This window comes from Halichoerus grypus, chromosome 11, assembly GCF_964656455.1.
Source record: "Halichoerus grypus chromosome 11, mHalGry1.hap1.1, whole genome shotgun sequence".
NCBI classification, from domain to species: Eukaryota; Metazoa; Chordata; class Mammalia; order Carnivora; family Phocidae; genus Halichoerus; species Halichoerus grypus.
The window spans coordinates 13,303,582-13,318,232 of record NC_135722.1 but is presented as its reverse complement, the minus strand read 5'-3'; the positions used below and the strand labels follow the sequence as shown (position 1 = coordinate 13,318,232).

Genomic DNA, 14,651 nt, shown 5'->3' with positions numbered 1-14,651 from the left:
GTGATATTGCTTGTTTATACAGGGGCTAGTGGTCTTCTCTGTCTTCTTTCTTGGGAGAAAACACCCCAGGGAGAGAGCAGTTATAGCAGCCTCACTCTTAGAGGTTCCTGCTTTTAGTCAGATAAGGGAAGCTCTGAAAAAGTCTCTTTATGCATCAACTGAATCCCAAGTGTCTCTAGTTAGAAATAATTTTATGCCACTATGTAATTTGGATCCCTTACATTTGCAAATTATTATTTTGAATCCCTACTAACTCAATGAAAATTGGTTCTACAGAGAGTGCACTCAATTTTCCTTCTTCTTTACAACTCTAGAGGAGCTGACTTATTTTACAGATGAGAAAACAAAGGATCAATGGAGTTAAAAGCTCACCCAAGACCAGAGAAGACCAACGTTTGAAAGATAGAATTCAAGCACACATATATCCATATACTTGCACTCAGGGCTCTTCCCATTTTAAGAAACAAATAGAATTCCCTGTGTGTATTTTGTATGACATTTTTACCTAGAACTGTTACAATTGAATATTTAACTTAAAAATAATTCCACAACCTCTTTTTTTTTCTTTTTAGAGAGAGAGTGTGCGAGCAGGAGAGGGAGGGCAGAGGGCAGGGAGAGAGAGAACCTTAAGTAGGCTCCCCGCTGACCGTGAAGGCTGATGCAAGACTTGATCTCACGACCCTGAGATCATGACCCAAGCCAAAGTCAGGAGTCAAACACAAAACTGACTGGGCCACCCAGGTGCCCCTCCACAGGCTCCTTTTTAGGGCAATTCCATTTCTGCCAGTTGTTTAATACTTTTTTTTTTTTAAGGTAGGCTCCACCCCAACATAGAGCTTGAACTCACTACCCTGAGATCAAGAGCACCATGCTCTACCAACTGAGCCAGCCAGACACTCTGAATGTCAGTGGTTTAAAAGAAATACCAAAATGGCAATGCAAAGACACTCTGTCATATCAGATTACATTGGAATTCACTTAAAATCAACCTTTAGGAAACTTCCATAAAACAGCCACTTGAAAATGCTGATAGTGTTTTAAACAAATGACTGTTAGAACCCCATGTTGCTTATGTTCATTATTCCATATAGTGTTTATTGTTCTGCTTACTCAGCCATGCAACAAAAACTCTGTCCAGTATCATTGTTATCACCTTTGGCTAATGGTATTTTTGCAATATGTAGTGAACAATGGTTTTGAGTGTGTGAAAAGAATGTTTATCAAATGGAATGATATTTAGCTCATAGCAATAAATCTTTCCTGTTAAAATCTATAAGTCTATGGAATTTTTTTCTTATTGCTTGACAATTAAATTTAGGTAAATATGTAATATAATGTGTTAAAGCAAATTTTATTTTACTGTTTATATACAGTCCATATTTTCTTCCAGAATAATTCTATTGTCAAATATTTTAATATAATAGCTATTCAGTAATCACTGTTAGTGTTATAATCAAACTTCCAAAAGCAAAACTATCACCTAATAAGGGAGATTTTAGGCGATGGTAAACAGTTTTCTGGATATCTCATAACCAAAGACTATAATTTAATGCTACATTGGGCCTACTCCAGTATCCATCTCCCAGTGTTATATACTTAGAGTTTTTGCTTTATAAAGAAATTTATATCATAATGATAAAGTCTGTAAATAAATCTTTATTTTTCTAATTGTTTTCATCTCAGTGGATTTCTGATAATGGAATTCTTTGGTAAAATACATAGAAAAAATGTATTTTGATACTTTGCTAAATTACTTCCCAAAAGACTTGTATAAAACCTAATTCCTTCATCAATACAATTGTTTATTTAAAAGTTTAGTTATTATAACCTCATAGAAATAAATAAAAAATGTACTGCACAATAAAATTTCATAAATGAGGGGAGTCAAAACCCATAATGTGAAAATTAATGAAGATGGAATGAGTGATTGTGCTCTTCTTTCCCCAAATTATAAATTGATTGAGAAGCAATTTGAGGAAATAAATTTCCCTTTTCTTTTTACTAAAAAAAAAAAAGAACTTGAGAACATGGTCGTTGGACCAAATCAAGAAAACAGGAGAATATTAAATCAAATGGAAAGGGTGAAATCAATGGAAATTGGCATTCTGAAATATTATAAAATTATAGATAGAAGTATTGTTTAGGAATACCATTAAAACCACAAAGAGCCCAGATGTATTTAAATATTTCTTATAAAAGTTATAAATTGGTAGAGTGAATTTTCCCAATAGTTTAAGGCTGATATATAAAAGAGCAACAAAAATTAACTTCTCTGATCTAGCGAGGCATTAGTTATATACAAAGATAGTTTCTCCAACAATCAGTAAAGGATCTTAACCAAGCAAAGTTCTCCCTAAAGTTTGCTTTATCTACTGCTGCATTTTGTGATGATCTTGTTTCTGGTTATGCTTTTTAAAATTAAAGCAGTAATTTAATATAATTTTATGGCATGCAAGTGAATATAGTCTCTTTCTTTAGATCTATAGCCAACCTGAAGATATAGGTTTGATTTTGTTGCTATTAAAAGCCTCTGTTAGCAGTGCAATGCTAATGATAGTATATATCTATATCTATAGGCATCTAAATGTATCTATATATCAAGCTCCCTGTCTATTTATAGATAGATAGATACATAGTTTGTATGATAAAATTAAGGTATTAAGGTCTTTGGTTCTACTTTAATTAACAGTGATCAGGCAATCCTGAATTAATATATGTAGGTGTGAATATTACATATTTCAACGTCCCAATTTAAGTTCTTTTGCAGGGGAAAGCAACAATGCTGATAAAAACATATCATGTCCATGGATATGGAATTGAAAAGGTCAAGGCACACATTATAATTGCTTCACTATTGAAGAAATGTTATAAAAAGAAGGGATTAGATTTGTTTTACAGGGTTTGAAGGAATACAATATTTAAATTTAAAAGGTTTCAATATTTAATTTAAAGTTTAAATATTTAATTTAAATTAATATTTAATTTTAAAAGGTTTAAATTTAATGCATTTGAAAATCAAAGAAATGTGTCTCTAACACTACCTTGACTTCTTAGAAGCTGTGTGGAAATACATTTCAATTCAATGTAATGAGGCTTTGCAATACATGATATCCTGAGATCAAGGGAGATGCGTAGAGAATAAAAATCACTTGAAAGATTCAAGCCAAAGATGGACAAGAATTTGGTGAGAATTTGTAGGGAGCAGTGTTGAGTATCAGACGGATGTTATGTGTACTGGCTTCTAAGTGCCATTTCAACAGTTAGATATTGTGCTGATGGATATTAAAAAGTTTATAACTTATGAATTTCAAAGAGCTGAATATGGCCTCTTTTTTGGTGCCATGTTCTTTTTTCAAAATCGTAGGAATTTATAATTAAATGGGATGTTATAATCTGTTCTTCTAGTGAGAAAACCAAGTACTGAAGAGAAGGAAATGCAACTATATATTATATATGCATTTGGGCTCGTTGGGTAATTAGTGGCAGTCTGAATTTCAGTCCCGTTCCCTTATAACTGCACATGATATTACAGAGCAATTTGTTTTGAAAGCTAATTAAGATAACTAGAAAGTCTGAGAGACACATTCATACTTTTTTTAGACATGTGAGCATTTTATATCTCACTGAAGAAAAATAGTTCTTTTTCCGAATGTCCTTCAAATTTCTAAAACCCAGCATTTTAAAGTAATCTCACCACTGTCCCTGCACCTAATTTCTATTCTTATATTATTTTTTTCTGGACAAAAGTATTTCCATACATTCAATCACACTAGTCAAATACCTAGCAAGTCATCCTAGATTCATCTATCTTATCTTATTCAAGTATTTATTGTATTAGGTATTATTGACTCTGGTTCCCAAATACCCTTAAAATCAGTTTCCTCTTCTTCATTAATCATCAGTGCTGCTGTCTCAGTTCAGACCTTATGTTCTCAAACCTTAGCTATTGAAGTAGTCTTCTGACTTCTTCCATTGCTTCCCTTCCCTTCACTATGTCTCTATTTTTATCTCAGAAAAAGGTTTTGGTCATGATTTTCTCCTTAATGCCACATGTATTCTCTCATTTTAACAATTTATACTTATCTTTAATCTGAAGGGCCAAGAGCAAGAACTCCCATCTTTCTAAAGATTTTCTTGATAACATCTTTGAGAAAATTAGTTTATTTCCTCCATTGTTCTATCATTGCACACTGTATTGTAATAATGGATTGTGAGCTTTTGTTTTAACTCTTCATTCCTCTCCTGAACTGTTTAGTCCTGTAAGGAAAAGACTGCATCTTATTCAACTTCCTAGTTTCAGGATTACTGGGATAGTGATTGTCACAATAGCAAGTACGCAATACTTACTTCTTTACTAAATCGATAAATTAAGTATTTCAAAGACTGTTTGGGGTTTTTTTTGTTTTGTTTTTGTTTTGTTTTGTTTTTTTAACCTAGAATGTAATAGCATATTTGATATTGAGGAGTAAATAAAGATAAATTTTAAATTAGGAGGTTTTTCATCTAGTACAGTTTAAAAAAATATCAGCCACTTATAGAACTCAGGTTTTCAATAATATTTAAAGTGATGTAAATAGTAAACTAAGACATAAGGAAGTATTTCTGATGCATAATAATGAAATAAATACCTAATAAAATAACCTTTGATTTATTGAGCTCTATTATATGTGGGGTTTGATAAGATATAAATGGTCAATGGAGGCAAGGTTATGATGACTTTGATAATCAGGGACAATCTTCATTGAAATTAAAATTTGTCAGACCACTCTAGAATGCCTCCCACTAATATGTAACAGAAAGTTGTAAGCTTGGCCCCAAAATAATGCTTCTGGTTATTTAACTAAAGGAAACAAGTTAATGTTTATTCTGAATTACTTTAAAAAAAAAAAAAGAGAGAAATCATGATGAATGTAAATGTCTAGTGGTGGAGAAAACAGTTTAATAAACGTGGGTGTATAGATATAATAGATTATTGCAACCTCATTTATATTAAAGACATGAAACAAACATTGATTGAATACCTAGTATATCCTCAATATTATACAAGATATTTTGTATATAGTATTTAATTTCATATTGACAAACACATGAGACAGGTACTACTATTGTCGTTTTGTAGACATGGGGACGCTGAGGATTAAAGAAATTAAGAAATGTTCACATGGTCACAAGGTAGTAAATGGTATTTCAAGACAAACTCAGAATTATGGTTCCTAAATCTAAACATTTTCAACTATAACAGAGTCTTCATTTGAAAAGTTATAATTACAGAGACTTGGAAATTCAAAAGCATCAAAAATATGTGTGACATATTCTTAAGGGAAAAATATGGGTGAACACATAAAAATAGAGTATGTAGTCCAGATTCTGGTTTCCAAATACCATCCTCCCATAAAAGATGGCAAGGCTCCTTGGAGAAGTAGATGTCTCTGGAATTGAGTCCAGGAAAATATAAGATGAGCCTGGAGCTTATTATGCTGCCAGAATGTAAGAGGTAAAACAAAACAAAACAAAACAAACAAACAAACAAAAAAACAAAAGCATGACCAAAGAGCAAAGTGTACAGGAGCTAATTCAATGATAGTTCCATTAGCAGACCTGGAACAATTTGAGTAACAAAATAAATGATGGTAGTGTTGGATAACCCAAAGAAAAAGTAATTACAATGAGTGCACATTCGTATGAGTAGCTAACTAAATAAATACACAGAAGAAAGAACAACTATTCCTTACAGAATAATTTCAATTAAAATATGTTGAAAGGCCCTTTCATAAAGGTGGCATGGAAGGTGAAGAAGGAAGACCCTTGCTCCTCCCAAAGCTGAAGCCAAAGCAAGGTTTTGAAGGCCAAGAAATTAGTGCTAAAAGGCATCCACAGCCACAAAAAAAGGTCTGCACATGACCTACCTTCCCATGGCCCAATTCACTGCTCTCTGAAGGCAGCCAAAATATCCTCCAAAGAGTGCCCCCAGGAGAAACAAGCTTGACCACTATGCCATCATCAAGTTCCCCCTGACTGCCGAGTCAGCCATGAAGAAAATAGAAGACAGCCGCACGCTTATGTTCATCGTGGATGTCAAGGCCAACAACAAGCACAAAATCAACAGGCTGTGAAGAAGCTCTATTGACATTGATGTGGCCAAAGTCAACACCCAGCTCAGGCCCGATGGAGAGAAGAAGACATATGTTCCATTGGCTCTTTGAAGATGATACTTCGAATGTTGCCAACAAAATTGAGATCATCTAAACTGAATCCAGCAGGCTAAATCTAAATCTAAATCTAAATCTAAATCTAAATCTAAATCTTTTCACCAAAGTAAATAAAAAAATAAATAAATAATAAAATAAGTTAAAAGAATGGGGAAATGGAAATTTCCTACAAAAATAGCATAGTAATAATTGGTAGAGGGAACGTATTGATGGGTGCCCAAAAGAATAAATGGAATATTTACATAGTCTAAATTACCTTCCCCAAGTATATATAAATTACAAAGAAAAGTCCTAACTTCATAGTGAAAAAGTCCCACAGACACCACATTAAGTAAGTGATCAAGTTTAAATCACTAGTAATATCACTCATTGACATCATGTATCCCCTGAGAAGATGAAAGGGCAAACATACCACCTCTCTGGCACTCTTCCCTGTAATGAATTACCTCAATTTAAGCACAAGAAAAATATTAGGTAGTCTTCTACAAAATGCTTGATGAGTAATCTTGACAAGTATCGCAGACACGAAAGAAAAAGAAAGAAAATGCGAAAGTCACAGATCACAGGAGACAGGGAGAGATATTAATGCCAGCATGATGTTCTGGATTGGATCCTGGAACAGGAAAAAAGGGCTTTATGTAAAAACTGGTGAAATTGAATAAAATCTGTAGTTTAGTTAATATTATTGATTCAGTGTAAATTTTTTTAGTGGCAATAATTGTACTGTGATTGAGATGTTAACATTTATAAAGGTGGGTAAAGTACAACTCAAAACTCTGTAAACCTAAAAGTATCTAAATAAAATGTTAAATATAGCTGATTAACAACTAGAACTCAAAATAGATTAATAAGCAAATAAGAATTCAACTGAACTGACGTTTATTAAATGTCCACTGATCTTTTACCATGGTCAACCATAGCCTATAGGCTCACCAAATATCAGACTATCAAAGAACTGAGCCAAATTTTGAATCTTGAAAGTAGCAATTAACTCTAAGTAATGTGAAAGCAGACAATATCATTCTCATCTTTGTAATCCAACGCAAAGCATAATGTACGCACACCTCAGAGATAGTGCATGTTTGGTTCTAGATCACTACAATAAAGTGAGTCAAATGAATTTTTTGGTTTCCCAGTGCCTATAGAAGATATGCATGCATTATGCTGTAGTCTATTAAGTGTGTAATAGCATTATGTCTAAAAAAAAAAACAATGTACACACTTTAAAAGTACTTTATTGATAAATATGCTAATCACCATCTGAGCTTTCAGTGAGTCATATTTTTTTTTTTTGCTGGTGGAAGTTCTTGCCTTAGTGTTGGTGACAGCTAACTGATCAGGGTGGTGGTTGCTAAAGGTTGGAGTCACTGAAGCAATTTCTTAAAATAAGATGACAATGAAGTTTGCTGCATCAATAGATTCTTCCTTTCACAAATGATTTCTGTGTAACATGTCATTCTTCTTGACAGCATTTTACTCACAGTAGAACTTCATTAAAATAGGAATCAATTCTCCCAAACCCTTTCACTACTTTATCAACTAAGTGTATGCAATAGTCCACGTCCTTTGTCATTTCAATAGTCTCCATGGCTTCTTCACCAGGAGTAGATTCCATTTCAAGAAACCATGTTCTTTGCTCATTCATAAGAAGCAATTCCTCATCCACTAAAGTTTTATCATGAGATTGCAGCAATTCAAATATAATAATGGCAAAATTTGAAATATTGCAAGAATTACCAAAATGTGACAAAGAGACATGAAGTGAGTAAATGATATTAGAAAATGACATCTACAATCTTGCTGACACAGAGTTGACACAAAACTTCAATTTGTTAAAAAACAAAACAAAACAAAAAAACACCATATCTGTGAAGCCCAATAAAGTGAAATACAATAAATCAGTCCTGTCTGTATCTGTCATTTAATAGCTGCTTAATAAATGTGTGTTGAGTGGTGTCTGGGTAGCTCAGTTGGATAAGCATCCTACTCTTGATTCCAGCTCAGGTCATGATCTCAGGGGTCTGAGATTGAGCCCTGTGTCAGGCTCAGTGCTGGGCGTGGAGCCTGCTTAAGATTCTCTCTCTTCCTCTGCCCCTCCCTGCTCTTTCTCTCTTAATTAATTAATTAATTAATTAATTAATTAAAATGTGCATTGAAAAAATGAGTAAGAGAATGGATGGAAAATTGAATTTTCAGGTATACAACCCAAGTCTTTCAAAGTTTTATTTTTTCAAGATACATAGAAGAGCAAAACCAAAAATGTACTTCTGTTTCTTTTGTCTGAATATCTGAGTACACTGATTATCTGTAAGTGATATAGCACATATATAATAGATTTTATTCCTTCTTAAAAATCTCTAAAGTGATCTAAATAAAATTAGAGATGCATTTTTTCTCTTTCCCAATGAAGAATGTGTCTTGTTTCATCATCGTAATACCAAACCCCTTTAAGGTAGAATAAGAGACTATAAGAATTACAGAAGAAAAATAATTTAACGAGACAAGTCTGTGAGATCCCTCAAACCTGATGTTTGTCAATCATCCATGGACCTGAGGCATTTTGAAAAATTTCACTTTTGTGGGTCTGATCCTAGTAACCTAGAATTTTTTTAGGCACGTGGCCTAGGAAGTTGCTTTAAAAAAATAAACAAACAACAACTGGGATAATGATGTGAATTGAATTCCTATCAGCTGATCATGAAACCGAGAGTAGAGTTTGATTTTTTTACTTCAGGTTTCTTATTTATTTTCCTAGATGGCATGCTGTTCTCAGTCAGTGATTTTGTGTATGCATCATTGAGCACAGTCAGCTAAAAATCACTAAGTGCCTGCATTAAAAATAAATACGTGGACGATTTGTTGACGTCATGGTAGCATAATTTCAATATATAATAACATCTTTTAAGCAGTAAATAGGAAAAAGTTTACTTCTCCTTCCTGGGAGGGTTGTCTGGGAAGCCCAGGCAAAAGCAACAGTAATCTGATAATCTCTGACACCATGTATCTCATATATTTTTATAATGTTTAGTGCTTTAGAAAAGCTTCATATATATACATATGTATGATATATACATTTTATTATAGTTACATTATATATACATATATATTACACTATATATAACATCACATCATTAGATATGTGATGTTATATATATGATTGTATATTATATTATATTATATCACATCATATTATATTATAGTTGAATATATTAATTATTATATACAATATTTTAATATATTTAAATATATCATTTATATTATATAAACATGTATCATGTATATATTACGTATATGTTAATAAATAAGAAACCTAATTTTCAAAACTATATCAATTACATTTTTCAGTATGTCTACAGCCATTTAAACTGAAATACACAAAATGAAGGAATATGTATTTCTGAACATTTCCATTGGCGTTGTATCTCAGGCAAATTAAGAATAGGCCTTGGGGTACAATTAAAATGCAAATCTCAAGAGATGCTAATTGGCCAATTCCTTTATGATACAAGCTTGAGAGTTTGAGGAACAGATGCTCCTTGAGAAGACTGTTAACACGCTAGATTTCTGAAGATAATCCTCTATTCTGAGACTGCTTTAGAAATATATGAAGAACAAAACTAACCCTGAATATGAGTCTAGGTTTGAGCTAAAACATCAGATTCTAATTCTCAAGAAGGCACATAAAAATAAACAGTTATCTTAGTTAATTTGGCTGTTGTTTCTATTCTATCAATGGAAGGTAATAGACACATTACCCAGAACTGTCCTCAACACCAGCATTTTTTCCATCAAATCCGTAATATTAATAGAGGTCCATTATATAGGAAATATAGCTCGGGGCTAAACCGCAGCAACAGATCAAAGCCATCGTATTAACAATTCAGGAGAGCCAGAACTGTAAATGAGGCAAATGTATGTCAAAAATTAATGGTGAATTTGGTGAATATTGCATGTTTTCTCTCCTGTCCTCTGATAAACCTGAAAATAACTGGAAGATGGCTCACAAAGAAGGTGTCCTTTGGATAACTAATTCCCAGGTAAGTCTAATCTTACCATCTTTCTGTAACTGTGTGTGTGTGTGTATTTGTGTGTGTGTGTTTCTCGTACTGAAAACCTTTTCCTTTTTACATGCTTGCATCTTCCAGTAAGCCTTAAGAAAAGTGCTTCTAATAACAGGCAAGACAAAATGCCTTCATTGATTAAATGCTTGTTAAATGAACTGGGAAAGAATAGGAGCCCTTGTGAAGGTGGGAGACACTAAATGATTAAATCTACTCAATAGAACATCAAGTGCTTTTGGGTCACTCGGGTGGAGTGTCAAACATCTGAAACAAACTTGCATTAACCATCATATTTATGTCAACTGAATTAGGCAAATAAGTTCTCTGATTTTCTAGTAAGATCACCTTGTATTTTAACACTTTATTGTAAATATAGCAAATCACATTTATTTTATTATTTGTAATATTTTTATTTTTGACTTGGAAACCACTGTTTTTGGTGATGAATTGGCTATTGCCTGATGTCACCGATAACCATGTGCTTTCTGTTGGGAGCAAACATGTTTGCTGAGTGCGTACACAAAACAATCTGACTATATTATGCATGAACTTGTGTTTGGTCTTAGCTAACCAATAGAAAGGGCATGTGACAGAAAAAAAAAAGTATAAAGAATTTTAGCATTAACATATAAAGTAAGCAGGATCTTTTATGTATATATTTTCCTTACAACATTTAACAAAACTTTATTGAGTCCAAGAAACGATCAGATGTGCCCGTCTAAGATCTTATTATGCTGCTAAAATTACCCTATAAAGTATCTGTTAGGTGCTGACAAATTAAGACTGTCATACAAAGGTATCATTAAGTTCACAAATAACCTTAATATTTTCTAAGAGTATCATATAATTAATTCCTGTAGATAAATTGCTAAGTGTATGATTCAAGGCCCATGATGATAGGCTGAAGTAGAAAATGGTATATCTCAGGAGGAATCTCTTCCAAAATCCTTCCAGATAGTTATCTCTTAGAGGGCTACCAATTCCACACAATTATCAACTTGGAAGTTTTTATTAGTGTTTGTCAGTTCTATTAAAAAAATGGAAAATCATGTATAAATTATCAATCAAATTGAAGTCACTAAATATGTGCTTGCCATATTTTACTCTCTCATTATTGAAGTCTAAGTCAACTCTGATTATTAAGTCTTTAAGTTTGAATCATTCTCTAATTTTTGTTACTGTTATTCAGCAGGTAAGTCAAAGGCCTGATTTGATACAAATGACTGGGAACAATTTCACTGAGGTGACCCTCTTCATCCTCTCTGGATTTGCTAATCACCCTGAACTACAAGTCAGTCTTTTCTTAATGTTTCTCTTTATTTATCTGTTCACTGTTTTGGGAAACCTTGGGCTCATCATGTTAATCAGAATCGACTCTCAGCTTCACACACCAATGTATTTTTTTCTTAGCCACTTAGCGTTCATTGACATATTTTATTCCTCCACTGTAACACCCAAAGCACTGGTAAATTTCCAATCCCAACAGAAAACCATCTCTTTTGTTGCCTGCTTTGTTCAAATGTACTTTTTTGTGGGTTTGGTGTGCAGTGAGTGTTTCCTTCTAGGATCAATGGCCTATGACCGCTACGTGGCAATCTGCAATCCCTTATTGTATTCGGTGATTATGTCCCAGAAAGTGTGCAACTGGCTGGGAGTCCTGCCATATGCAATAGGCTTCACGAATTCTCTGGTCTCAGTCTGTGTGATAAGCAGCTTGGCATTTTGTGATTCTAGCATCAATCATTTCTTCTGTGATACCACAGCTCTTTTGGCCCTGTCCTGTGCAGATGCCTTCAGCACAGAAATGGTGATCTTTATTTTAGCGGGGACCACACTTCTCAGTTCCCTGCTCCTCATCACAGTCACCTACACTGCCATCATCTCAGCCATCCTGAGGATCCAGTCTGCAGCAGGCAGACAGAAGGCCTTTTCCACCTGCGCATCCCACCTCATGGGTGTAACTATCTTCTACGGGTCCCTGATTTTCACATATTTGCAGCCTGATAACACATCATCCCTGACCCAGGCACAGGTGGCATCTGTCTTCTATACCATTGTCATTCCAATGATGAATCCACTGATCTATAGTCTGAGGAACAGAGATGTGAAAAATGCTTTCCTGAGAGTCATACATAGAAAACTTTTGTCATGACAAATCTGTGCACGTTACCATTAAAACACACCTGGATGGCTCCAGGCATTCGATTGCTCCAACAATCAGGAAAATCATAGAGTAAACTCAAAAGGCTTAACGTAAACAAAATGATAACTTAGAGACTTGAAATTTTGGTGGTCAATTATTATTTTATTTGTTTGTATTGAATACTGAACTAGCATATTAGGAGTTCATTTCAGCATGTAGATTACATATACCAAACACCATGGCAACAGACACTGGTTAATATAGAAAATCTCTTGATCATGTGGATTAGTTTTGCAATAGAGTTAAAATTTGGATCATTTATCTGTAAAACGTGAGCTTTGATGACAAAGAAAATGATGTTCATGGAGTAGGGTCTCTATCAAATGCAGCAGAGTTTAATTTCTAAAAAATCATAATATGCTTCCCAAAGTTCAAATATTTGATAAGCATTTCAATATATGTGTGTGGTGTGTGTGTGTCTGTGTGTCTGTGTAGATAAATAAAGCATACTAGCTGTGGTACAATTCCTGAGGCATTTGGGAGTATATTACAGAGATTCTTGCTTTTCCAAGTCAGGCAGAAATGCTTGGTCAAGTCTATAGTAGTAAAAGGAGAAACTGGGTTTTTATTTTGCTTTTCCTTGAGAAGAGACCCGTTTACTGGACTCCCCCAGGCATTGTTACAAAATGACCACTGGAAAAGATGAGTCCTTTAGTACTGTCTTTACTGTGCATAAAGCACTGGGCAGTAATCCGAGGAGCTGGAAATCATGTTTAAAATGTATGTTGAAAAAAATAAAAATAAAATAAAATAAAATGTATGTTGAAAGGAACTGCAGATAAATTTGATGAAGCACTTACACAAGAAAATGTGTGTGATCTCTATTTCTTTCCGTCCAACAAGAATGTAAGGTCTTTCAGAGAAGAGTTTGCTTGTTCATAATTGTGCTCTCCACATTTAGGAAATGTATCATGTACAAAATATGGAAGTAAATACTTTCTTTGCAGTCTGTTTGCTGGTGGAAGTAGAGTGATCAATCCATAAAGGTGAAACATTCTGCCTTGCTCTTATTTGTATCTTTCTTGGGTAGAGTCTGGATAGTCATGTGCATATTGGCATTCAAAAAAAATATTAGCTTAACTGAAAATTCTATTTATAGAATTCTTTCAAAAACATTTCTTATTTATATGTTAAAATCAGTATAGTAATTAACAGATATACTTCTTTTCAAAGGACTTTTTCCCTCAATGGTTAGGATATGGAAATAACTATACATAGAATTATACTTGGTATATATGATTTTAAATAATTGGAGTAAATTCATATATCAGACATCACAAACAAACCTCCTATTAAGAAAATCAGTTTTCAGTCTTGGGAGTGGCTGATGGTAATGTATGTGAAAGGATCTGTATGTGCGTATATATACATTTGCTTTGGAATTTTTAATTTTCTTCTCTGATCTAAATAACTAAGGTCTGACTCCTGCAAACTTCATTTTACAATGCAACATTTTACTCTACAAACTATTATAAGTGACAACTTATGAAACATACTATGTTTTAATTTATGGACCTACTGAGGCTACTGTCTATCTCATTACTCCTTCCCTTTTATTAAGACCTTGTGAGATTTTTTTTCCTTCCAAACATGGTGTCTGATTCAGATTGGTTGTTCTGAAGATTTTTCATCATCATCATTGAGAACTTTTAAACTGATTATATTTCCCTTTTTTCCCCTCTTTCCACCAAGGATTTTCATTCATGCATTCTAAATCCAATGCTCAATTTTCTATAATTGTGTGGCTCTTGCACATGACTTATATTTACCCTGGTTCTAATTGTATGTTATTTTTATCTTCACTTGCATTGCATGTGTATTCTGCTCTAAATAATTTCAAGATTTAATATTTATTTAGCATTAATAAAACTATGTATCTAATTGCTTTCTTTTATTATTAATGTTTTCTTGCTGATCGCTGTCTAGGAGCAAAAAGATGACACACTTTTCTTGTTCATCATAAGAAGTAGAAATATAGTTTATTTGTCCAAAATTATGATTAAATGCCTCTCTATGTTTTTCAATATGTTCTTCATATTTGCTACTGGTATACTTCCCATCATTCTTTCCTTCAGCTGCTTTTTGTACCTTCCCTTTGGACCCTGTAATACACATCTTTTCACAATTGGTCATGCATATCTTTGTCTTTTCTTCAGTCCTTCTTCTGCCAGACTATCC

The 14,651-nt window shown here is 33.5% G+C and overlaps 1 protein-coding gene across 1 annotated transcript; it reads left to right on the top strand.

Annotated features, from left to right (window-relative positions):
- Positions 1-11,489: 11,489 nt before the first annotated feature.
- Positions 11,490-12,422, top strand: LOC118536088 (olfactory receptor 8I2). The gene has a single exon (XM_036092777.2). It carries the CDS (start codon positions 11,490-11,492, stop codon positions 12,420-12,422), a length of 933 nt encoding a protein of 310 aa, XP_035948670.1.
- Positions 12,423-14,651: the final 2,229 nt, after the last annotated feature.

Coding starts and splice junctions, on each gene's coding strand:
- LOC118536088 (XM_036092777.2), top strand. CDS start 11,490: ATGACTGGGAACAATTTCACTGAGGTGACCCTCTTCATCCTCTCTGGA.